The 26554-nt window shown below is 38.0% G+C and overlaps 1 protein-coding gene across 1 annotated transcript; it reads right to left on the bottom strand.

Annotated features, from left to right (window-relative positions):
- Nucleotides 1-8371: 8371 nt before the first annotated feature.
- On the bottom strand, nucleotides 8372-22457 carry LOC140152499 (transmembrane protein 26-like). The gene is made up of 3 exons (XM_072174832.1): nucleotides 22002-22457; nucleotides 20241-20403; nucleotides 8372-9757 (listed from the first exon to the last, which is right to left on the bottom strand). Exons 1-3 carry the CDS (start codon nucleotides 22202-22204, stop codon nucleotides 9197-9199), a joined length of 927 nt encoding a protein of 308 aa, XP_072030933.1. The 5' UTR covers nucleotides 22205-22457; the 3' UTR covers nucleotides 8372-9196.
- Between the last annotated feature and the right edge of the window lie 4097 nt (nucleotides 22458-26554).

Here is a 26554-nt window from a genome sequence, read left to right as displayed (position 1 = left end):
GGCCTCCTCTGGCTTTAATAATGAACGGTGCCTTACGACTGCTGTATATCATGTATATGTAGAGGATAGATTTTTTTTGCGATCTCGAGTTTACATTTGTTTCTTCCGCTTAGTCATCTGTAGATTGAGTTCCATTGTAAATTGGAGAAAAACTCCATGCCCAGATGCATAAAATCACAATAATAACAAGCCCTTTGCCGTTCCTACTGAATATATCAGTAATTGTTACCCGACCGTTTCCAATTTTAGTGAATTTTTAAAATGATGTTGCTGAATGTATCGGCAATAATGTATTAATATTTATTAATTAATTTCTAAGCGTGTTAGATTTAATAAAACGTTATGTTTATGGGAATAGCATATTCGGTGAAGATATATTATGCGCTTTTAAGGATGCAAACCTTTTCACGTTTTAATCATAATAAAATTCCCTTTAAAGGGAAGGCCAGCGTCAATGCAGAAGAGGTCTTGTAAATAGTTTGGGTCACCGTGAAAGGCATTTTTAGGATCACGCTTACATCCATGTTACATGACAGTTCACCAAACCATCAATGGTGAGAACATGCACACTGAAACAGCAAAACACATTAACTCCTATAACTCCTGTCAACTCTTTAATTCATTACTCCAAATTGTTCTGTATTTTTGTCTTTACTGCTTTTTACCCATGCTTATTATAAAAATCAAGAAATACACTGCAGTTGTTAGTTAATTCGCTATGTTAACTCAACTTACATGCACATTTTATTTTAAAATAATTTTATATTATTTCGCAATGTATAGTTTACTATAAAGTAGATAGTGGCAAGCACATGATAAAGGACTGATCATTCACTACAATCTTCACTTTTAAACTGTATTTTTTAATGTGTTGATTGTTAGTCCGAAACTCCTGCAAAGCTATGGACATGGCATCTTACCTACTCCATTCTGTAGTCTGCATTGTGTGTTTTCTCAGTCTTCAATCATTTTGTTGAATGTAATTTTATGAATCAAATAAAAAAGATAGAAATTGGCCTCACTTTAGTTATGTGTCATTTTACAGTATTTATCATTTATAAAGTAAGACAATAATTTATTTATTTTCTATAAGTGCATGTCAAAATATGGGATATATTGTTCAATATTATAGCTAGCCCCTAAAAACTTTATTTTCAATCGGATTTTTCCCGTTGAAAAGACAAAACTGATGTTAAAGATAGCAATAATATCATCAATAAAGAAAGTGTACATATGCATTGTGTTATAGGACTTGCACCTGGATCTTAACTGAATGGGCTAAACGTGTTGAGTATAATTGTAATTCTCAAAATTAAATATATCACAATCTTTACGACGATTTAAAAATCTTTACGGACAAAATGCAGTAAAACATATACACAACAAACAGCAGTCGCCACTAATTAGTGTATTGCATTTCAAGTTAGTGTACTGGAAACAAAACCCTGGTTTTACCTGAAAACAAATCGATTTTTCTTCTAATAGCAACATCATATGGGGTACTAGAGCATGCACAAATCGGTCTATTGCCATTTGGTCTAATACCATTTGGTCTAACATCCATTTAGTCTATATCCATTTCGTCTATCACCAGAAAGGCTAATTACCATTTAGTCTAATTATCATATAGTCTAATATCCATTTAGTCTAATACTGTTTGGTCCATTGACCATTCGGTCTAAGAACCATCCAGTCTAATAACCATTTCGTCTAATATTTTTTAAATAACCATTTGGTCTAATAACCATTTGGTCTAATAACCGTTTGGTCTAATAGCCATTATGTCTAATTATCAGTTAGTCTAACACCATTTTGTCTATTTGCCGATTCGTCTAAAAAAATAGCCATTTCGTCTACAACTGGTTTATGGGTTAAATTGATATTTTGCTGGGCTATTGTCCTTTGGCAGTCTTTTCCCGGTCTTTTCTATAGCTACATCACCGAGGTGCCATGGGTGGCACATGGGCCAGTATACCTGTCAATTCAACAAAAATATGTTTTCCTATTTTTGCAAATTTAAATGCTAAATACTACATGTAGTAGGGTCTGGGGTGGTAATATAGGGCATGAAACCTCGACAGGCGCCCTCCTTTAAAACCACAGTGAGTGCCCCCCGGAATATGACCTGTATGAGTGTACTGAAGTGTAGTGCCGCACACATGCCTTACATGTGCTATTAGACTAATCGGATAGTAGACCAATTGGTTAGTAGACTAAATGATTGTCGGACCAAATGGGTATTAGACGAAATGGTTATTAGACTTATTGGTTATTAGACCAAATGGAGGTAGACCAATTGGTTATTAGAGTAAATGATTGTTAGATTAAATAGGTTTAGACTTATCAGTTATTAGACTGAATGGGTATCGGACCAACTGGTTATCGGACCAAACGGTTATAGGACTAAATGATTAGTGGACATAGTAGATATAGACCAAGTGGATTTAGACGAAATAGGTGTAGACGAAACGGTTATTAGACGGAATGGTATTAGACCAAACGGCAATTCCCCACAAATCATGTAATAATGTGTAGAATATAGAAACTCTGTGGTATCTCATATGATAGTCATGGTATGCCTAGCCTGAGCCGCTCGGCCTATCTCGAACAAAATCGCCATGCGTAGCTGTTGAAAAACGAGAGGATTCGCTGTACTATCACGGCACTGAATTTTTGACACGAAGATATAGGGATGATGACGATGTGCAGGGTAACAGGGGCTATATAGAGCGTGTTAGACACTCTACAGGGCAATAGGGGGCGATGTCTCCATTTGCCCTGTAGAAAGTCAGGAATGTATGACACTTTCCTACTCAACTGGGGAAGATCGGGCTTTATTATGTGTCAACTGGGGATCCCCATTTTCATGATTACGCACCCTGTGTAAAATGTGAGTATCCCCGATTGAAGGGAAAAACAATCAATAAACAAGGATATAGGAATCATTAATTAACAAGATGGAATGTGGTAGTTAAGATTATGAATTGTATTTATTAAAAAATCTAAATTTTATGTATATATAGTACAATCTTTAAAACAATAACATTCAATTAATATGATCAACAGAGTCATCATGTTTGACAAGTACCGAGTTGTACATTATCCCAGGCGTCAAATTGGTACTTTTGTCCACGAGATGGAACCAGGCCAGAATTTGTTTAACACCGTGATTATGTGAGCAGGATTCGTCATGAAGATAGAGCAAATCACGTTAAAATATCGACGTTTAAGTTACTACACCCCTTGATACATTTATCACTATTTTTGCATTTTTCTCAAAAAATAATAACAAAAGTTATGTATATAATATTATAGGGGCAAGTAATCCAGTTACTACACTGGAATTTCAGTGACTCAAGACAAGCTGTACGTTATCAATGATAAGAAAAGAGGTACCGCTATAATGTACCTCATTTTTTAACATATATAATGAATATAATATATATAATGAACCACTTGTCTTGAATCACTGAAATTTCAGTGAAGTAATTGGATTCCTTGCCCCTATGATATAGCTACATAACGTTTGTTACCAAACTCTAAATTTTGCAACGGATAATGTAGTTGTGACAAATGGTTGAACCGATTGTTGCACTGTCTTGATGCTACGTACTTTGAATAAACCAGTGTACATTATAGTGCCTATATTACAATATAAATCCAATAAAGCAGCCATAGCTGTCAATTGTCTTTTGAAAAAAAGACTCGTAATTGGTAACAGTAATTTCTTGGCTATTTATACTGCACTAACACATACTTGTCCCGAAAATACAAGCGCATACTTTCGGGACAACTATGTATTAGTGCACTTCGTCCCGAAAATACATGATGTAATTTGTATAAATTGTCTTCTAACAATCACGAGCACTTTACCAAAAGACTACTTTTGACACATGTGGCCATTTAATGGTAATTATATCATATAAGCACTGCATGTACACATGTTTATTCAAAGTACGCAGCATCAAGAGAGTGCAACAAACTGTTCAACTATTTGTTCACAGCTACATTAACCGTTGTAAAATTTAGAGTGCAGTGTGTATTTATTTTTTGAAAATTTATCATGGGGTGTAGTACCACCTTAACAGTTTAAGCAGCTATTGAGATAAGAACAATCGATACTCGAAACATCGGCATTGATGTATTGTATGTTATTCTTTGACTGAGAAATTACTATTTTCCATATGGGCTATTCCAGAAAATAGATATACACACTCTGCGCACGATTGCTGGGTTATTCTTGACTTTCAAAGTGTCTAAATACAACAAAAACCAGCAAAAATTTTGGACAATTCCGTGATTGTTTTCTACATTTTATTGCATTCCAAACATTTCCAAGCTTTTTCCAGTAAGATTGGCAAGCGCATTTCAAGTCGTTTTTAGGAAGCAAACCTGGAATTCCAGACATTTCTTTTATTGAACATTTACCCCCTCTATAGGGGGGGTGAAATCTAGAATAGCCCATTACCACGATTACGGCATATAATACGCGGTGAATTCCTTTAAAATCAGATGAATGAATAATGTGCAAGCCGTAAGTTATTGGCAAAATTTGAGGCAGTATCTTGTTTCACTCCTAATTGCTTCATTTGTCTACAAGCTTGCACCTGGGATACGCTAGACATAAACCCATCAGCCTGCCTAACACTGTACGTGATTTAGTTGAGCACCCCAAAACCATCTAAACATTTAGCAAGTAACAGGAACTTCCCAGCAAACACAAAAACGTTTTAGAAATGTTTTAATAAGTTATATTTTGGGTTTTGGTTTAGGTAAAAACGTTTTAATAACATTAAATGTCGGGTTATATAAATGGCATGAAAACGTTTTAAAACGTTTTGTATGAAAATACTCTGCAACAATATTTTTAAAATGTTTTCAAAATATTATTGTAAATTATATTTTGGAAACATTTTTGCCAAATATTTTGTCAACACTATTTTGTTAAAATATTTGCAGTAGGTTATCAAAAAACAAGAAATGTTTTTTAATGTTATGATAACGTTTTATATCCTTATACCCTTTATAACCCGACAGTTAAACGTTTTCTGACAACCTTTTGCGAATGATGTAGAAAACGTTTTGTGTTTGTTGGGTTGCAGCTATAAAGAGCACACATACCACATTTAACATCGCAACCAGGATCAGCTCACCGAGTTCATGTACGGGAAACCGAGACAATACAGATTGCGAATTCCAAAACGCCGTGATCGTACGCCCGTCGATCTATTCAAAACCACTCTCCTGTATCGAAGCAAGGTCGCATATTTAGCCAGTCTTGAAGATTTTGCACGTGCGATACGGGTACGATAGCAACATTGTTGAAAATGCACAAACTTTGTCCATTTCAAAATGTGTAAAAGACAGTCAAGGATAATGAACATACAAAGGAAAGTCTAACTATTATTATGATCCTTTTTATTTGTAAGAAATCATTATAAAAAAGCTACAGGGATGTGTGAAAATTTGACTTAATTCCAACGCGAGGGTAACACGTAGAGATTTTCCAATGAAATGTGTGCGTGTGATACGTTCAGTATAAAAATATATAACATGGCGATTTCACATTTTGGACACCAACGTCGTATTACGTGGAAACAGGAAAGTTGAAATGCGTGGAAATATGCTAATTTTACGACATGTTAAAGTTCATGCCTAAATTAATGTCTAAAATAGTTCAGCGTCTGATTTTGAAAGTAAAGTCATGATATATGGATGTAGATGGTTCGTAATCTACCAATATATATGTACTATGATATTTGGGAAGCACAAACATACAATGAAGTTAAAGCAACATGGTAACCTTGGTTTTTAGTCAAAATCAAAAGCATGCTGTATTGAATTAGGCAGAGAACTCGGTAGCCATTAAATTTCAATCACATTGCCCTCTATTGACTAGATCAGATATTAGTCTTTGTTCCAGCCGCATTGTTCTCCTTTGTGACGAATGAGCACAATCCAGTTTGGAACCGAGACTAGCAATATTTAACGCCGTTTTCAACGTCGTATTTATAAACACACGGGCCAACGCACGGGCCACGCACCACGTATGTAACATCGCAATCTCTATTAGAGATTGCGATGTTCAATACTCGGCACGCGGAACTAACGATTTTGGATACAGCGGTCGGCTCTCTTGTGGCATATGTTTGTGACCAAAATCTGGTAAATTCTGTAGGGCGTGTTTTTAACATGTTTTTTTACGGCGATCTATAGGCCTATATAATAAAGTTAATTCAGCCTTATTTGATTTTAGAACAGGCCTAACATGCCCTTAAAATTGATCCTTTTCAGTGCTTCCGGAATATTATTATTACAAAAAACATAATATTTCTGTAGATTAAGAATCACTACATGCATATATCATGACTTTATTTCAAAGTGATACCTTTTCGAGTGGTGAAAACTAGTCGCGTTCATGAAGCGTCGTAACGCTGTAAAAATGTCAACGTGGACCGTGCGTATACAAGGTACGTTTGTATCAAAAAGGCACAACGCATACGACCGATCTCACATGCATTTTAATGGACAATCTGTACGAATGAATCATGCGTAGGGCCTATGAATGAAGTCAAATTTTCACACTTCCCTGTTGCTTTATTGTAATGATTTCTTACAAACAAAAAGGATCATAATAATAGTTTCCTTCGTATGTTCATTATCCTTGATTGTCTTTAAAATATTGTGAAATGGACAAATTTCGTGCATTGTCATGTCAACGATGTCTCCACAAAAGCCCTCGCTTTGATACAGAAGAGTGGTTTTGAATAGATCGATGGGCGTACGATCACAGCGTTTGGAAATCGCAAACTATCCAGTTAGCAACCTGGACAACCGATTCTTTAGAAATGCTTAGTCGCGCTGAAAGTCGATCGATACATGTTAAAATCAGCACAATTCAGAGATACACCTTTTTGCTATGAAATTAATTTTCTCGGTCAAATATAAAGCAATATTTTTTTTTTCTTCAGTAATGTCAGTTAAAAACTTGGTGCTTGGATATACATTTTTTTTACAAATCCTGGTGTTAAAATTAAGCATCAAATTGTGTCTTTTAGTGTGATATTTTTGATTTTTATAGGCCTTCAGTTCGCCCGCGAGCTTTTTACGGAATTCATTTTTAGCGTCCCAAACTAATATAGTTTGCTAAAGAAAGATATTTCCCACCTCTGTAAAGCACATCGCGTGGGTCTATATATTATAGTTTTGTTAGAATTTCCGTTTTTATTTTACCCTTTTTCCCTTCATACTCCGAAAATGTCTAACTCAGTACTTTTATCTCGAGAGCAACCAGCAGAAATAGTCGATATTTCCTTTGTTGTTTATCCAGGTCAATTTTCCATTGAAAGCAAATTGCCCGACCAGCGATTTGGTAGCCCAAATCCCCAATTGAGTGTTCTGGTTAAACATGATCAGTAGGAGCGCTATAGGCCTGGGAATTTCTTTGCTATATTGAAGTTCTAGCAACACTGTAGCCATGCCGGTATTCCTATTAAACCCAGGGATATCGATCCACAATGCTAGTATTAGCCTTAGATTTCACTCGTTGATTTTGAAAAATGGTCAACCGGCAGTAAAAATGGTGAAATGAAAACGCAAATTCTGACAAAACTATGATATATCGCTCACGGTGATGTGCGTTAGAAAGTTGGGAAAAATCCTTCATTAGCGAACTATCTTACTTTGAAAAGCTAAAAGGATAATCCAAAAAAAGGCTCGCGGGCAGAGTTTAAGCCTATCAAAATCGAAAATCTTACACTAAATGACTAAATTTCACGCCTAAGTTTAACACTAGAATTTGAAAGAAAAATACAGTATCAAGCACTACCATTTTTTTTGACATTTACTGAAAAAATGAAAATGATTGCTTTTCATTTGGCCGAGAAAATTAATTTTACATCGAAAAGGTGTAACTAAAAATTTAGCTCATTTCAACACCAAATTCGATCGTTTGTATTGCCTCATTAAATGACTGAGTGAGCCTTGCCAAACAAAAGAATCGGTTGTCCAGGATGCTAACTGTATCTAATATAAAACAGTTCCGAGGGCACAGTGCACCGTGATGGTGCAGCGGTACGGGCTTTGACTCAAATCTGTGGATTTCGGGTTCGAATTCCGGTGGGGCCATACTGCCATCGTGTTGTACACTTGGGCAAGGCACTTTACCTCATTTACTTCACCATGTTCACCCCACCTAGGTGTAATGGGAAGTACGGGGAAGCTGGCAGGGATAATTATTATCAATGTACCGAGAGAGCTGCATTACGGCTGCGCCCTTGAAGACATGATTCTGATGTATCCCAGTGGCAGCGGAATTGAACAAGTTGGATAGGCGCTATTAATTTAAATGCCGACGTTGTTTTTTAACATGTTTAACTAAAACCAATTAGCCTGACCAAAACTCCTATGCCTCCAACCCAGAATCTAATGGTGTGTCCCTAACGTTGGGCTAGCTGCGAACAACTCAACTATTCTGTCGGTCCAACATCCGGGCTATCTCTAGTCTCGGGCCCAAACTGCATGTGGCCCACGGTTTGTTATGAACAACAGAAACCGACTGTGAAGGAGACTACATAGCGATGTTGTTGGAGTGACGTTCAATTTCGGAAAAACGACACTCGACCATGGAATTTAATTTTAAGTTTGTCAGTATATAAACGGTAAATCAAGTAAGTTTCTTCCACTCTGAAGACTTAAAAACTGTTGCTTGATTCCACTGACTATTTGTGATCGAAATTTACATAACACCAATGACAGAAATCATCAACAAAAATCGAATCAGGAATTTGTTTTCACTCGAACATCATCAACCGGAAGTGACGTGACACGGACCGACAGAATTGGCAGAATTTATGTGTTCTTTTACATCTTTTCAATAATATTAACCCGTCAGTCACACATGCCGTTTACTCAACATTGGGTAACAATTATTGCCCAAGGTGTATAATGTACAAACTCAGTAATAATTTGGTCAGTCAAAGTCATGAATTATATTTTCTTGTATTGCCTTTTGTTTTCATCCAGGTAGAATTGGAAGATGAGACGTCAATTTACTTTCTGTTTAAACCTCTAATGATTTGAGATTTCAGCTCATCTGATGAAGAGCCGTGGCACAAGTTGATTCTTTGTTGTTTGTTGCATTTCGACCTAGATGCTTTCTCATTCGTCTAAGTGATCCAGCCAGCCTAAATGAATATTACCCTTCATCGCTGTCTAATTTTATACATGTCAGAATCCACAATCGATATAGCTGTAACATAACTACCAATATATTCTTGAAAGTGAAAAATATAAGACTCTGCTCAAAGATATCATGCATCACGATCAGGTAAAGACGAACTACAAGAAAAGGACCATCTTGCATAATGATAACCGTAAATATGCCACGAACTTCAGAGTTACGACTTCTGTATAGGATAGAATTTTTCCTGCGATCTCGAGATAACATTTGTTTCTTCCGCTTAGTCATCTGTAGATTAAGTTCCATTGTAAATTGCAAAAGACTCCATGCCCAGATGCATAAAATCACAATAATAACAGGCTTTTCGCATCGTACTGCTTCCGTTCCGACACCCTCTGAGAGGAATTCCAATATATCTGCTGCCATTCCGACGTAAGCAAGGAGCATGTTAGATAACTTTTCTCTTGATAATTTTCCTTTAGGAAGAAACCAGCGACCAGCAACAAGTAGGAATAACATGATTTGCTGCAGCGCAAGTGACCAACTGTTAGCTGTCAATTGAACCGGGATGACGATCTGTAAAAGTAATTGAATATCAAAATAGTTTAGTAAAGCAGTGGCAGATAGCGAGTTTGCAAAAATACAGTCATGGACACAAGTTTGAAATATTGTTTGATTTAGGGCAAGCCCATCATAAATTTTAATTTGACAGGTTGTGAGTTAAGGCTTTCTGGTTCTCAGCCCTCGAAATGTTGATCATTTAATTGGATTTTCATCATTATAAGTCAATTATTATGCTTTTGATTCGGGCCTCCTTGGGTCAAGGTCATGTCACAATATGACTTACATAATGTTTACGAAATGTTTAGCTTCAATTGCCCCCAGTTTCGGAAATTACATGTCTTTTGCAGTAGGCCAGATCTAAGGGATTGGTTATGCTATGAAACGTACCCTCCCCACCCCCTACACATATCCACAAGTGATTGTATTGACCCCTGAATAGTAAAGAACATAAATGTAATATTTTATTTTATTAATGGCACCATTCCAGGACTTGAAGTCCTCCCTAATTTTAGATATGGAGGTGACGGTGCGGGGAAGGGCATTTTCGGTACGATTGAATTCCATGGCATAACCCACCCCTGGGGTAATATAATTTATAAAAACATGTTAGTTTTGGTACTTTGAGCCATACACCCCGTAAATAAAGTCATATTGTCATTATATAACCTTGACTGCACGGGTGCCCAAACCATAAGTCCGCCAAAACCACGATTTTTGGCCTCCATTTTGTTCTCATCCCTCCTGGAATAGGGTGATAGTGGTAGCCTTTAGGGGCAAAATATAAATGACTGCATGATATTGACATATGTGATGCAAAATGAAACTATGTAATCACAATTTGATTGTAAAAAAATAAATAAAGATGTAGATGGGCTTGCTCTAAACTGAACAATATTCGAAACTTTTGTCAGTGACTGTATGTCCTCAAAGCCCCACACTCAACTCATACAGGATGTCTCTGAAAGAACTGTACTGTTAGACATTGTATTTATTTTCCTTAAACACACACAACAAAGTATACAGTTTGAAATATGCCACTAGATTAAAAAATATGAGGTATCTGGTCAAATAGTTGGTAGCTGAATCAACATCTTGTCCTCCGATAACTGTAAAATCACTGGCGTGTGACCATTAATAAGGACTCAGTGGCTATTTTTGCGAGCCGAGTAAAAATCAGTACAGTTGCGCGAAGTCAACTAAAGTCAACGCCGTAACATCCCTCTATCTCTAAGGACCGCTGTCTTTCGTTATCTCTAAGGTTCGCTATCACTAACGTGTAAGTTCAATGGATATGAAATCCTGCTATCTCTAATAGAGAAAAGTGTGAAGTGTGAAGGTGACGGCACATCCCCACACGGACAACACCCTACTTCTTTGTGTTGTCAGGTCAAAGCTAGTGTGGGTGCAAACTGGTATTGTGACTATCTCTCTCTATTTTTCTTGTACATCCTAGTTAACCCCAGCTATGAGCTAAACATCAATGTCTGACCAGCATTGTATATCCAGGTGGTTACACTATGGTCACCCAGCTATGGTTAAATAGTCGGTGCTGAACAGGACATCGTTATGGCGGACGAAATCTTTAGATTCAACGGCACTACTTGTTCCTGGATTTGAGGCGAGTCACTCCATAATTAGTGAACCTCGGCTGCTGTCCACCTGTGTAAAAGCAGAACCCTCCACCTAGGGAGTTGCATAGGGTTAACCCTTCATGTAATGGACCTGCAGAAGAACTGCGAAACTTCAAAAGAAAGGCAGGCACTGTTGCAGAGCAGGCTGCGAAGCTGAGAATGACCTTTGCCAGACACTGGATAAATTGATCAACTTATTAAATTTATCCACCTTGCAGTGAGCAGTTTTTACTACTGACCGTGCTGTGAAGGGTGTCTGGTTTTCCCGGTGGGTGCTTCGTTTTTTTACCTCCCAATGGGGCTGACTCCCCCAATTCTGCATTATTTGTCACGAAAGTTACTAAAGAGAATAAACGGACGGACCGAACGAATTTGACTAAATCTGCTCACGGATCACGACTAACGAATTTGAATATTTGGCTGACCAACCTGAGAGGCTTAAGAACTAATAAAGGCTAGGATCTGCTCTGCTCCAACGAAGTCCAAGCCTGATCTCATCCTCATTACTGAATCTAAGCTGGAATCTTCAATCCCTGAAGATAGTCCAGCCATTTCCCTAGCTGGCTATTCTAGCATGAGAAGAGATAGGATTGACAACAGTGGATGGGGCGGCTGCATAGTCTATTACAAGAATGGCTTGCCAATAGTGAGAGAATACAGCATGGAGCCCAAGAGGCATGAGGTAATGGTCTTCACCATGGAAACCATGAGTGGTACAGTACTGCTTTCTCTTGTGTATTGTCCTCAAAAGAAAGTCATCAAAACCTTGGAGTGGTATGATAATAACATGGACCGCCTAATCACAAGAACCAAAGCCAACATTTCTATTTTGGCTGGCGATTTCAACTGTCACCATCGCGAATGGCTTCTCAGCAGATCTCCTACTGATGAAGAGGGCAGGATGGCATATGACTTCTGCTGTACACATGATCTTACCCAAATTGTCTCAGGAGCCACCCACCAGCTTGGTAATCGCTTAGATCTTATCATTACAGATGCCCCCAACCTGTTCACTCCAGTCATCATAGATCACAACATTGGCACCTCCGACCACTACCTTGCCAAGACAACATTGCAAGCTCAACCTCTATCTGAACAACCACCACCCAGAAAAGTATGGCTCCACAAAAAGGCAGATTGGAACGGACTCAGAAGTGCTTTAGCCGCAGCTCCGTGGAACAAGTTGATCACGAAAAACAACCCTGAAGCTGCATGTGATAATGTGACCAATGTCATCTGTGAGGCAATGCATGAGTTTATACCCCAGAAATCTGTGCACTCCTATGTTAACTACCCAGAATGGTGGAATGATGGCTGTGAAAGGGCACTCAAGAAGAAGGATACCAAGTGGAGATGTTGGAAATCCCTCCAGACTCCAGAGTCCCGACTTGAATATAACAGAGCCAGGACAGAGTACACATCTGTGTCAAGAAAAGCTGCATCTGCGCACAAGTCTAGAGTTAAGGAGAAGATGACAGACGAGCTCCAGACAGGATCAAAGTCTTGGTGGTGGACCGCACATCGGCTTATGGGCAAAGGGGGCAAGAGTGAAATACCAGTCCTCAAATCTGATGGCAACACCTACATAACATCAGAGGCTAAAGCTGAGTGCTTTGCAACATTCTTCAGTGAGAAATCAACCATCCCTCATGCTGAGAACTGTAAGCCAGTCCCTAACATTCCAAATAAGACTGCTTCCAAGTGCGGCAACATTGTATTCTGGCCAAAGCAAGTCAGTAAGCAGCTGAAGAAACTCGACATCAACAAAGCTTCTGGACCAGATGGTATCCCATCCATTGTGCTTAGAACCGCTGCCCCTGAGCTTGCTACCCCACTTGCTCGTCTCTTCCAACTTTGCTTTGATAAAGGTCATGTGCCGAACCAGTGGAAGGTTGCTAATGTCATCCCATGCCACAAGAACGGGGACAGGCATTCTCCCAGCAACTATCGCCCTATATCCCTACTGTCAACACTGTCTAAAGTCATGGAGAGACTGATATATGAAGCTATGTGGCGCCACCTAGACTCACATCAGCTAATATCTAAGCAGCAATTTGGTTTCAGGGCTGGCCATTCCACTTCCGATGCCCTAACATATGTCTCCCAGCGGCTATCAAACTCCATCAATGACAGAGAAGAAAGTAGAGTTGCCTGCCTTGACATCAGTAAGGCTTTTGACAGGGTATGGCACCCCGGCCTATTGGCAAAGCTATCTGCTCTGGGTTTCACTGGAAAGCTGCTGAAGTGGTTGAAGGACTACCTCACCAACCGTTCCCTACGAGTCTCACTGAATGGGATTTCATCAACTGAAAAGCCTATAAATGCTGGTGTCCCACAAGGCTCCATCCTTGGACCACTTCTGTTTATCATCTTCATCGATGACATCACCTCCGGACTTACAAATCCATCAATCTTATATGCTGATGATGTAACCTGATGTCATCCATCAAGTCCAAGGAAGATAGAATTGGCGCTGCAATATCACTTGATGTAGACCTCAAAGCAATAGAGACATGGGCAAACACATGGAATGTACTGTTTGGAGCTGCGAAGTGCAAGACCACCACTATTTCTAACCGCAGAGATGCTTCATATAGTCACCCTAACCTCCACTTTTTTGGAACAACTCTAGAAGAGTCAGACAGTGTTGACCTTCTTGGTCTTACTGTTAACAAAGACCTGTCATGGACCCCTGTAGTGGACAAGATGGCAAGAACAGCTAGCCAACGTCTTGGTCTCCTACGTCGTGCGGCCCCCTACCTTGTCCCTTCTCAGAGAGCAACGATATACAAGACTATGATCCGATCCAAGATGGAATATGCCAGCTCTGCATGGATGGGTGCTCCACCCACTTCTCTGTCCAAACTTGATGCAATACAGAGAAGAGCGGTACGTATCATTGGCATCTCAGAAGCAGATGGAAAGAACCATCAAATACAGCACCTGAGACATAGAAGAGCAGTGGGAGCCATCACTCTATTTCATCGGATGTTCTATGGCGAAGCTCCAGAACTCCTTCAACATCTGTTACCAGATCGTATGATTATTGATCCTCGTCTGCGGCGTTCTGTCAGATCCCACGACCAAGCTGTCAAAATCCCAAGATCCAACCTGGTCAGCCACCAGAGGTCATTCCTTCCATCCTCAGCTCACCATTGGAACGATCTACCTGGTCCAATTATCTCTAACCAGAATCGGCTGAGCTTCAAACGGGAGGTTAACAACTATCTTGGCGCCAACCCATCAGCGCTATCATACCGATAGCAGCTGTTAATGCCTTGCATAGTTCAGACATAAAAAAAAAAAAAAAAAAAAGGGTTCGCTATAACTATAAAAAGGTCCGGTACTTCTAAGGTTCGATGTCACTAATTCGGAATAAGGTCCGCTACTTCTAAGGTTCGATATCACTAATATCAAATAAAGTTCGCTATCACTAATTTTAAATAAGGCCCGCTATCACTAATTTTAAATAAGGACCGTTATCACTAATTTATTGAAGGTTCGCTATCTCTAAGGTTCGCTATCACTAATTACAATTAAGGTTCGCTGTACCTAAGGTTCGCTATCACTAATTTTAATTCAGGTTCGCCATCACTAATTAATTAAGGTTCGATATCTCTAAGGTTTGCTATCACTAATTTTAATTCAGGTTCGCCATCACTAATTAATTAAGGTTCGATATCTCTAAGGTTCGCTATCACTAATTTTGATTAACATTCGCTATCCCTAAAGTTCGCTATCACTAATTTTAAATAAGGTCCGCTATTTCTAATTTTAAATAAGGCCCGATATAGCGAGCCTTATTTAAAATTAGAGTTAGCGGGCCTTATTTAAAATTAGAGATAGCGAACCTTATTTAAGATTAGAGATAGCGGGTTTTATTTAAAATTAGTGATAGCGAACCTTAGAGATAGCGAACCTTAGAGATAGCGGGCCTTATTTTAAATTAGCGATAGCGAACCTTAGAGATAGCGAACCTTGTTTAAATTAGGGATAGCGGGCATTATTTAAAATTAGTGATAGCGAACCTTATTTGAAATTAGTGATATCGAGCCTTAGAAACAGCGAACCTTAATCCGAATTAGTGATATCGAACCTTAGGTATAGTAGACCTTTTTTTTGTTGAAATTAGTGATATCGAACCTTAGAGATTGCGAACCTTAGAGATAGCGGTCCTTAGGGATAGCGAACCGGCGCCGTCAAAAATCAGATGTTTAACCACTTTCATTACAGTAATTGACAATCTTAGTCTTCCACACGGCCACCAGGACATGGCCACCATTCCTCTGTATGCAGATATCAGCTCTCCCCAACATGGCATTCACATCACGTCTTATGAGAGACGTCTTGCCTGGGGATGTCAACTTTTGCAATTATGTGTCTCTGGAGTTCATCAAGGTCTGCAGGAGGACTTGTGAAAACATGTGATTTCAGATAGTCCAACGAGAGGAAATTTAGAGGTGTAAGATCACGGGCCATTCACACGATTGGCAAACAATTCTGCAAGACGTTCTGTCAATTACTGTAAAGAAAGTGGCGAAACTGTTCATTTTCATTTATTTTAATTGACGTCATTATTAATGGTCAACCGCCAGTGATTTTACACTTGTGGAAGAACACGATGTTGATTCAGCTATCAATTAAATTATTTTGACCAAATACCTCATATTTTTTAATCGGGTGGCATTTTTTAGACACAATATATGATATTTTTCGCGTAATCAATGTATAACTATGCTTAAAGGCCCCTTCTGTGATTTGCTCATCCGGACAATCGTAAAATTCATCAAAATTCAGATTTTGGTCCCTCTGTTATTGTCATAGATGCGCTTACATAGCTTGCAAGTGGCTCAGCCGAAAGTTGTATATTTAAGACAAAATAAAGCATTTACGTGTAATCTGTAAATTATATACTGTCAGTATATAAATTAGCTACATGTATTTGAATGGGGCTTCAACTTCGTTAATACTACAGTTTTCTTCGTTTTTTACCAAATTGTTCGTTTCAAAAATACCAAATGACAATTTGAACAATGTTGAATTCACTTTATAAACCATTTTAATTTTTGACACTTGCGCTGGAATCATTAAAAGGGTCTTTAAGGTGGTACTACACCCATTGATAAAAGTGTAACACACTGATAACAAAATTTATGTATATTTAAAGGGGCAAATAATCCAGTTACTACACTGGAATTTCAGTGACTCAAGACAAGCGGTACGTTATTTATGATAAGAAAAGGTACCGCTAGAATGTACCTCATTTCTTAAAATATATTACATATTATTAACCACTTTTCTTGAATCACTGAAATTTCAATGAAGTAATTGGATTCCTTACCCCTATAATATACATAGATTTTGATACCAGTGTGTAGTTTTTTTTGAAGAAAAATGCAAAATTAGTCACAAAAATTATCAGGGGTGTAGTACAACCTTTAATAAGGTAACTATTTTCTTGTGGAAACATGAATAATATACGACTACCTTCATCAGTGCTTATTTTGAATAATTCTAAAAGAAGGGAGGGCAAAACTAAAAAAAGATATTTTTACTTTTGGAGTTCTGACCCCCCGGAGTTGGTCCTGGATGGACGAAGTTGCATTTTGAGGGGCCCTATCCCGGGGCCCTATATCTTTTAAAGTAAAGGAGTCATAAGTTTTCTAAACCACTTGAAATCAAGGCTTGAAGTGTGTAATCTCGGGTGCAGAGAAAAAGAGATTTACCAGAAATGTAATTGATGGACAAATGGACACCAACAATCTCTCATCACGGCTTACGAACCAGGAAACACCACTGACCGTTACCGCGTTATCAGTGAAATGACCAATCGAGATAGTGAAGGCTTCCTTCACCATCAAATGGTCTAATTCCACCTACATGAAAGGTGTAAAATGCAATCCAATTCAAGCAACGAAAAGAAAACCTTTGGCATGTGTAAATCCTACCGTCTAAACCAAACGTCCGAGAAAGGTTTCATCTGCTTATTAAACTGCACAAAAATGACCAATATAATATTTAGGCTATTACAAACATAGGTAGCCACGATTGCTTCAATTGCTTGATAAACTAGGACATGATTGCAAACACGATGCTCGGTCAATAAGTTCGTACAACAAGGTACTTGAAAGAGTACTAACCAAATTATTTCAGTTTCACTCTTGAACATGGTCACTGCATAATGCTCTCGTCGCATTCTCTTGAAACCTTAATAAAAACCTCAATAAAATGAAAGTCTTCCGATTGCTCCATCAGCCACCCTGCAGTGAAGGTTCAACAGCACTGATCACCAGCAAACCTGGAAATTCTAAAATATTTCACTAACTGGAGGCCATGCCTGGACCACAATATGGTTGCTTTAGTTGCTCTGTCGTGAATGGCAGCTTGACAAAACTGAGAATAATGTGCAAAACATAATCCGAAACAGTCCCCTTCCTACCACCAACATTCTCACTAGATGGCTAGATTTTGCTATCAAAATTGTATGATATGTACCTATGATTGTACATTCATTAGGCAAATGATCTGTCATCAAGACTCTCCATGAATCTCAGAAAGCGGCGATGAAGGCTTTTACTATAGTGACCAAGTCATGATCTTCTTAATATTAATGTATGTCTAAGTTATCACCTTCAGCTAAATATAGATGAAACTGGTCTCGGTCCTAATGTGTATAGAAGGTGTGGACCTGATTATGTCAACTGCTATCACGTTTGTGCATGAAGATTCTGGGACCCCATCTAGATGACACCTTGAATGCCCAAATGTTAATGGATTTATGCTGAAAATACTTTCATCAGAGCAGAGAAGATGTAAAGAAAGGAGATAGATCCAGCTATCCTCAAACAAAATATGTGTGTTGCCGCTCATTCAAAAGCAATCACGCTATTAAGGTTTAACAATAAAATACAACAAAAGGGTTCGAACCCATCACGGGTGTAATACACAAGTTGCTGCTTACTAGTTTTAGGGAAAGGTCAGTGTCTGTATACCATCAATACTATGCATACCATGCATGCAGATCCTAACATCCAGTTTATTTCAAATAAAATATGACCGAAGTTCCATGGCAAATACTAATTTTGCACGCTTGGTTACGTTTTCAACCTCTACGATTTATGATACAGACTATTTTCAATTATCAAAATATCTTTATTAGGTTTGCAGGAAATGACAGGAAAATACATAAAACAATAAAATATAGATGATCAAAAATCATCCCTTTTCTAACAAAATCCTAAAACACTCTCCTAAATAATTAATATATGTTCCAAAATGGGCGGATTTTTTTGGAATCTTTACAAAACTACATTTCTTTCTTATAGTATCCACGTGTGGTATCCCTTCAGAGCAACATCAGGTACTTAACACACATGTAATACTTTCAAGGGATTCTCTATAGAAACATTGGATATGGTTTCAATTCTGGAGTGAAAATTAATCAACCGTAGTCGGCAACACACATCACATCAAAGGCTACTTTCAAGTAGATGTGTAACTACTTGAGAATAAAGGACTATGAATAGGTGCGACAGGATTACCTATGGGATTATCTCAAGGATATAATTCCGTTCTCCCTCCTTTCTTTCCATCTTCTCTGATCAGAGTTGTCATATTTTTGTGGCTATTGTGTCCCAGGTCTTTATCCTCGTCTAGTGTAAACCTATTGTTATGGTAAGTAATCTTGATACATCACTACTGCTACTATGGCGAATTGCCACCAAGCGACTAGCGTTCTGAGTGTTTAGTGTTTTTTTGCAAAAGGTATTACAATAATCCATCATTAATTCCTAAACAGTGAAAATAAAATGCCAGTGTAACTTTCCGGGGTAACTTTGTCTTATTGTGTTCTGATGATGTGTGAGGGGAGTATCTGTGTGGGTGTATGACAGTATACTTACGCCTGGTGTGTGTGAGCGGAGGGTATCTGTGTGGGTGTATGACAGTATACTTACGCCTGGTGTGTGTGAGCGGAGGGTATCTGTGTGGGTGTATGACAGTATACTTACGCCTGGTGTGTGTGAGCGGAGGGTATCTGTGTGGGTGTATGACAGTATACTTACGCCTGGTGTGTGAGCGGAGGGTATCTGTGTGGGTGTATGACAGTATACCTACGCCTGGTGTGTGTGAGCGGAGGGTATCTGTGTGGGTGTATGACAGTATACCTACGCCTGGTGTGTGTGAGCGGAGGGTATCTGTGTGGGTGTATGACAGTATACTTACGCCTGGTGTGTGTGAGCGGAGGGTATCTGTGTGGGTGTATGACAGTATACTTACGCCTGGTGTGTGTGAGCGGAGGGTATCTGTGTGGGTGTATGACAGTATACTTACGCCTGGTGTGTGTGTGAGCGGAGGGTATCTGTGTGGGTGTATGACAGTATACTTACGCCTGGTGTGTGTGAGCGGAGGGTATCTGTGTGGGTGTATGACAGTATACTTACGCCTGGTGTGTGAGCGGAGGGTATCTGTGTGGGTGTATGACAGTATACTTACGCCTGGTGTGTGAGCGGAGGGTATCTGTGTGGGTGTATGACAGTATACCTACGCCTGGTGTGTGTGAGCGGAGGGTATCTGTGTGGGTGTATGACAGTATACTTACGCCTGGTGTGTGTGAGCGGAGGGTATCTGTGTGGGTGTATGACAGTATACTTACGCCTGGTGTGTGAGCGGAGGGTATCTGTGTGGGTGTATGACAGTATACCTACGCCTGGTGTGTGAGCGGAGGGTATCTGTGTGGGTGTATGACAGTATACTTACGCCTGGTGTGTGGAGCGGAGGGTATCTGTGTGGGTGTATGACAGTATACTTACGCCTGGTGTGTGTGAGCGGAGGGTATCTGTGTGGGTGTATGACAGTATACTTACGCCAGCAACACTAGATGTCAGTGTAACATTATCAGCAAATCGTGTACAGCTTTCCATGTTGTATCTGTCTTTATATTCCAGTCGCCTGGTTAACAGATCATATTCCAGCATAAATAACACAGGTACAGTACCCAGCAAATAGATGAAAATACAAGGGATAAACCTGTAACGAATCAGAAAGGGAATAGTGAAAAAGTTATGAATCTGCAAACTCATTTCTAACGTTAACCCAATCTTTGTAACCTTTTTTAATGAAGAGGTTATAGTAGCAAATCGGGTTTAGTCCATCATTTTTCGAAATTGAGTTTTTTACATGAAGCTGAAAATGCACGTTAAAATATGCATTTTGACGTTTGTTTGACATTTTTGATAAAATATTGCAAAAAGGAATTGTAATTATTGTTTGGTGTATTTTGTTAAATTATACATTGTTCTTTAACATTTTAAAAATGGAATATCGTGATCCACAGCCTCATCCCCCCGCTCATCCCCCACTTTTCTCAAAAAGAAGTTGAGATTTTTATACTGGCTGCATAATGTTTATGTACAAATAAATTTCTTGCAGCTTATTCCGTTTAGCAAAAATATCGCCAAATTTGAATTACGTTCTGGTGTATCACAACGTAATTCGACATAGTGGCTTATGGAGCAGTGTAATATACACATAATCTGGTAAAACTCGCAAACGCAAAATCGGAATCACTTGAAATTCTGGGAATAACCTTTTTTTCATCGATATTTATTGAAAATGTCATAAAAAGAGGATGTTAGGATTACGAAATATTCCTTTAATTGATATTAATTTTGATACTTTGTAATTCGTCAAAATAAACCGATAATCGTAATAAGAGACATCTAACAAACAAAATAAAACTGAGAAAATATGAGATTCTATGGAAAAAAAACATAATTCAAAAAGGAAATATGATTTTTGACTTTTTCTTTTGATTTGTAAATCACTTGGCAACCTCTTTAAAGTGGTACACTAGGTTCAGATCTATTCCAGGTGAAACATGGATTTCTGCAGAGGGTACAGTTGTTTTGTTGCAAACAGAGTTTAAGTCCATCAATTTTTGTTAAATAAAAGAGATAACACAAAAAAATTAAGTGTCAGAATTTCAAGCAACCCAATTATTATGGCTCCCAATTATCATTTTAACCCACATACAACATGAACAAAATCAATCAAGCCTTTTAAAAATTGTGGACTTAAAGCCTACAACTATAAATACTTACTTCATCGCAATAAAATTCAACATAGCGTTATTCATTATGTTCTTAATTTTCGATTTATTTATTGAGACTTGCTGAAAACATGCAAACTAATCGGAAGGGGACCTTCGGGTACCAGTCTTCACTTGGTTTATTTTTGTAGTACCTATTTAGGGAGTAGGCCTAACACAGTCCCACGTGTAAGTTTAACCTCTTTTCATATCCTAGATATCTGGGGCATAATTGGCAACGATACAGTTGTGCAACCAATGCGTATCATTTCTACGTAGGAACCTCATTAATTTTGTCAGATATGAATCTTGGTTTACCCAATTTGACTTCTTTTTTATGCTGTAAACTGTTGCACGGATGCCTATATAGATTATATACATGTATATATGATATGCAAACCATCAATCAAAGGAGTAAATAAAAGTCCAGTCTAAACAAAAGTTGCAAATTGCAAACAACTGACCAAATACTAAAGTCAACCTGATGAGAATAATGTCCCTGATTTGGTTTTGTTATTATTTTAAGCATGTTTCTTACCTTCTCCATTCACCATGTTTATTAATACAAAGAGTGAAGGCAGCTTCAGCCAGCAAAAACACGGAAGCACCAGTAAACATCACCCAGGGCCAGAAATCATCGTAGTTATTTAAAGATGCAAGACGCCAAATGCACAAAGCAATGTGCAGCAAAAACACCATTCTCACTCCTACCGCTTTCGCAATGACTTCAAACGTGAGCATTTTGTCCTTATCATTGATGATTTAACCTCAAATTTCACTTAAATACAGCGATGGATCGAGACATTGTTGCAATGTTTTGCACACAGGCAGCTACTGTAGGCGATGATTGGTTTAATTCCAATGTTGTTCGAATGACTTGAGTGTCATGGTTCCCCCGGATTTTTCGCTCCGCTACTGAAACAATATCCAGCGAGGGAAATAGCATTTGAAAGCTATCGTTTGATTTGACTGTAAAGCTTCGGATAAGGCTATGTTATTTCTTATTATTAGATGACTCATGTGACAATCTAGTACAATTTCCCCCCTTCCCATGGAACTGTAGATAGGAAATAGCCCGTCTCAACGTGCGCCCCTTGGGGTATTACAATACAGATACTAGAAACAATTTGAATTTTGTTTAGTTTTTGAAATTAGTTTCCATAGACACATAAATCATTAGTTTCCAGGTTGGTGAAAGAAGTAAATACTTCGAATGTTGACTATAAAGGTAGAGTGAACATTTAATGAAGGGAAACAAACAATTTCCGAGTATACGTTTTGATTGCAATAGGGTGGTTCTAAAAAAACCCAGTTTTGATTTGTTTTTTAAAGGAGCACCTGTTTCTTTTTAAAGTGAAAAAAAAAATGTTTTCAAAACGTTTTAAACATGTTACATTTTTGGTTTTGGTTTAAATAAAAACGTTTTAATAAAATTAAACGTCGGGTTGCATAAATGTCATGGAAACGTTTTAAAACGTTTTGTACGAAAACACACTACAGCCATATTTTAAAAATGTTTTCAAAATGTTATTGTCAAATATTGGCATAACATTGTGTTTAAAAGAATATTTGATTTAAAAAAGCAAAAAGCAAAAAGCAAAAAAACAAAAAAACAAAAAAACAAAAAAAAAACCAAAAAAAAACCCACAAAACAAAACAAAACAAAACAAACAAACAATAACAACAATTGATTTTTTGGCATATTTGTATTATTTACACTTGTCCTATGCAACCTACACTTAATTTTTGTATTCAGCCAAATTTCCTGTATTTGTAGGAGAACATAGAAATATTAAATTAATGTCTTACCATGCTTATTAAGATATTAAGGGCTATGATAGGGGCAAACTTAAAGTACAGGTAACTGGGGAGGGGAAGTTATGAATTACCCCAAATTACAGCGGCGGGTAATGACTGGGCCGCCGAGTGCGAATGTGTATTTATTTTGGAAGGATCATTTTTGTTATTTTGGGACGTTTTTCACAAATTTGATATTTTTGGTGATATTTCAAGAAAGCGACATACCAAAGATAAATCTTTGGGCATATACTCTGTTATTAATAATACAGCTCTCTTCTGCATACCTACGTTTCCATTCGTTTTGGTGATTATTATATATTTTGTGACGTCATTTTGGCATTTTCAATGCGTTTTAGGCTTACCGTGAAATTAACGCTATATCTGGACATGCTCCGTTTAGAATTTATGTCTGATGGCCGGCTATTGCAGCCAACAGAATGCAGATTTGCTCGGGATAAATGTTGTATTCCTCTTGGTGGATCTCTTGACGATATGATCACTTTGAATTCATTGTAACAAGATCAATATTAACCTCTGGATACAGGGTTCGTGGCTGCGTTCGGAAAAGCTGTAGTCTTCGGCGCTGTATCAATATCTCAAAGAACGACTAGCGAATATGTTTCCCGCATGAAAGCTTGCATCTACGCCTATATACATCTTCTTTGTATACATGTACGTTGGTTGGCCATTATTATGAATTATACCAAAATGTTATCAAACCTGTGCTGTGATTGGCACTGCATGATGCATCTCTTTGTACGATAACGCCCTACATTCAGCAAGTGGGCACTATCACCTGCTATAAAGCATCCAGTTTAAGCAGGGACCGTGTTTAAGCATAGATAGGATCTGGCCACTACATAGTCCTACAGGGAACACAGTACTTTGATAATTGAGTGAAAGACCCTTTATTAGGCGCGAATATAAGCACAGAATTTTGTAACTAAAATACTAAATGCATTCTGCAAAATGTGTTCTAACCAATATATTAAGTATCTTTCGTTTATTTATTTATTTATTTATTTATTTATTTGGTAGGTTAGTAAGTAGTTTTATTGATTGTTGATTTCTTGAACACTTGATTGATCGCTTGATTGATTGATTGATTGATCGATTGATAGCTATAATACAGGCATATTACTAGGTTCTATGGAACTTATATTTTGAATAGCACCGATACAAAAGGGGTCTTTCGAAGCTGTGAAAAACGGTCAAAATCAAGGATCTTTCTTAATTTTTCGGTTGAAAATAGCTATAGAAATGAGAGGAACTAGCAATTTACTGGTCTTCAAGATCTAAAATTTTCAAACTCAAGCGCTCTGTTTTGGTAAAATTCAGGGCTCATGGTCCAAAAACAGGGGTCTTTTCAGGGAGCATTTCCGTATGGTCATTTGTGTTGGGTTCCCCACCTGCCGTCTGTGTAATCCCAAACATTGCAAAATAAAGATCAAAACAATTAGGCCTATATTAAGATTATTGCATATCAGTAAGCTTCAATAACTATACAACCTATTATGCCCTAGTAACAATGTGACATCAATTAAATGTCTGACTCTCAATTTTTCCAGTTCATGAATTCACACGGAACATGTCGGTTTTATTGCTTTGAACAACATTTCCCAAATATAACATTTGCCATTTTCATGCATTAGTTCACTTGCACAAGTGACAATATCATGTTTATAGTATTATTAACCCTAATCCTAACCCTAACACTAACCCTAACCCCTGACCCTAATTAGCATATCGTGATATTCTGTCTTAAATGAGATATACCTTTTTATGTCTTTTGGGCATTGCCCACTGCATGACAAGGGGTGAGCACATTGCACGGATTATTGCAACGGTTGTGTGTACTTTGAAGGATAAAATGTGTCATAATACAGTAATGGTAAAGTCATGGAACGTATTTATTCACTTGTTATTTTTAATAAGCATCATCCTCATCTATAACCAAATAACCAATGAAAACTGCGCGGGTTACACATAGCCATTTCCAGACGCTTTTGGAGTTACAATAGTTTAATTTTCTAATATTTGTCTGAATTAATTTTGTATTTTGATATTTGTGCATATTTGCGTTTGTCTAGATACCTGGCCGAATTCTATGAATTTTGAACGTTTTGATGACTGCAAAAGATGGGAAGAGGAAGACATTCCGTATTTTTATCATCGTAATAAAATTTAATAGTCCTAGGTCTGCCTGTAATGAACATAATTCGTAGCTATACAAAACTCATTCACGGGTCATTGGATCATTGCAACAATTTTATAATAGCTCCAATTAAACAGAACACAAAGTTGTTAATTATCGTGCACATTCTGCTCATGCAAAAATACAAATACCAGGATTCACCACAGAGTGCATATTCATACTTTTTTGATGGTATATATATCATGGTTGTGTAAAAGTAGTATTTCCGGTATTGTCATGATGTATGGATGTAGTGATCTTTAATCTATTCTGGGCAACTATAATAGTTGGGGAGCACAAATAAACAATTAGGTTTAATCAGCATGTAGGTCAAAATTTTAATCAAAATCAAAAACGGCCTGTTTGAATGAGGCAGACACTCAACTCACTCCTGAGCTCACTGTTATTTTTTCAATCACTATGCCCTCTATCGACCTAGGTTAGAAGCTGTTAGATTAGATCAAATATTATAGTCTTTATTCTAGTATTCTAGCTGTCTTGTTCTCCTTCGTGAGGAACGAGCACAATCCAGTTTGGAACAGAGACTAGCAATATTTAACATCGTATTAACGTACGTAAAAATGTACGTGAAAATGTACGTTCTACGTGCTGCGTTTGGAAAATCGCAATGTCTCTAGTATATTCGCTCTTCAACCTAGTATGATACCGTACAAGATAGTCTCTTTCAAAGCCGGTTTCTGTCGTTTCTAACAAATCGTTTGCAATTGAACCGAAACAACGACTCCTGTGATTGGGCTACTGTCAGCGTTCCGGCTAATCTGGGAAAATCGGTCGACTTAGAGGACCAATGAGTGCGTTTGTAGTATAAACCACGCTCAGGTGGATTGCACGTCGTGATCGTACGCCCGTCTATCTATTCAAAATCACTCTCCTATATTAAAGTATTTAGCCATTTTCGACGTTTCACGCAAGTATAGTCATGGTATGGATGTAGTGGTCCTTAATCTACAAAAATATTTTGTCAATGGGAAGCACTGAAATATAATAAATTGAAAGCAGCATGATCAGATCAGATGTCTTTGTTCCAGCCGCCTTGTTCTCTTTTCTTGACGAAGAAGCCCAATCCGGCATGGAAC

Source organism: Amphiura filiformis, chromosome 5 (genome assembly GCF_039555335.1).
Source record: "Amphiura filiformis chromosome 5, Afil_fr2py, whole genome shotgun sequence".
NCBI lineage: Eukaryota > Metazoa > Echinodermata > Ophiuroidea > Amphilepidida > Amphiuridae > Amphiura > Amphiura filiformis.
This window is presented reverse-complemented; position numbering and strand designations above follow the sequence as displayed.

Bases quoted from the DNA above. Each gene is read 5' to 3' on its own strand.
- LOC140152499 (XM_072174832.1), bottom strand. From the start codon at position 22,204: ATGCTCACGTTTGAAGTCATTGCGAAAGCGGTAGGAGTGAGAATGGTG. The intron at 20,404-22,001 runs GTAAGAAACATG...GATTCGTTACAG, and splicing joins AAACATGGTGAATGGAGAAG to GTTTATCCCTTGTATTTTCA. The intron at 9,758-20,240 runs GTAAGTATACTG...TTACTTTTACAG, and splicing joins TGACATCTAGTGTTGCTGGC to ATCGTCATCCCGGTTCAATT.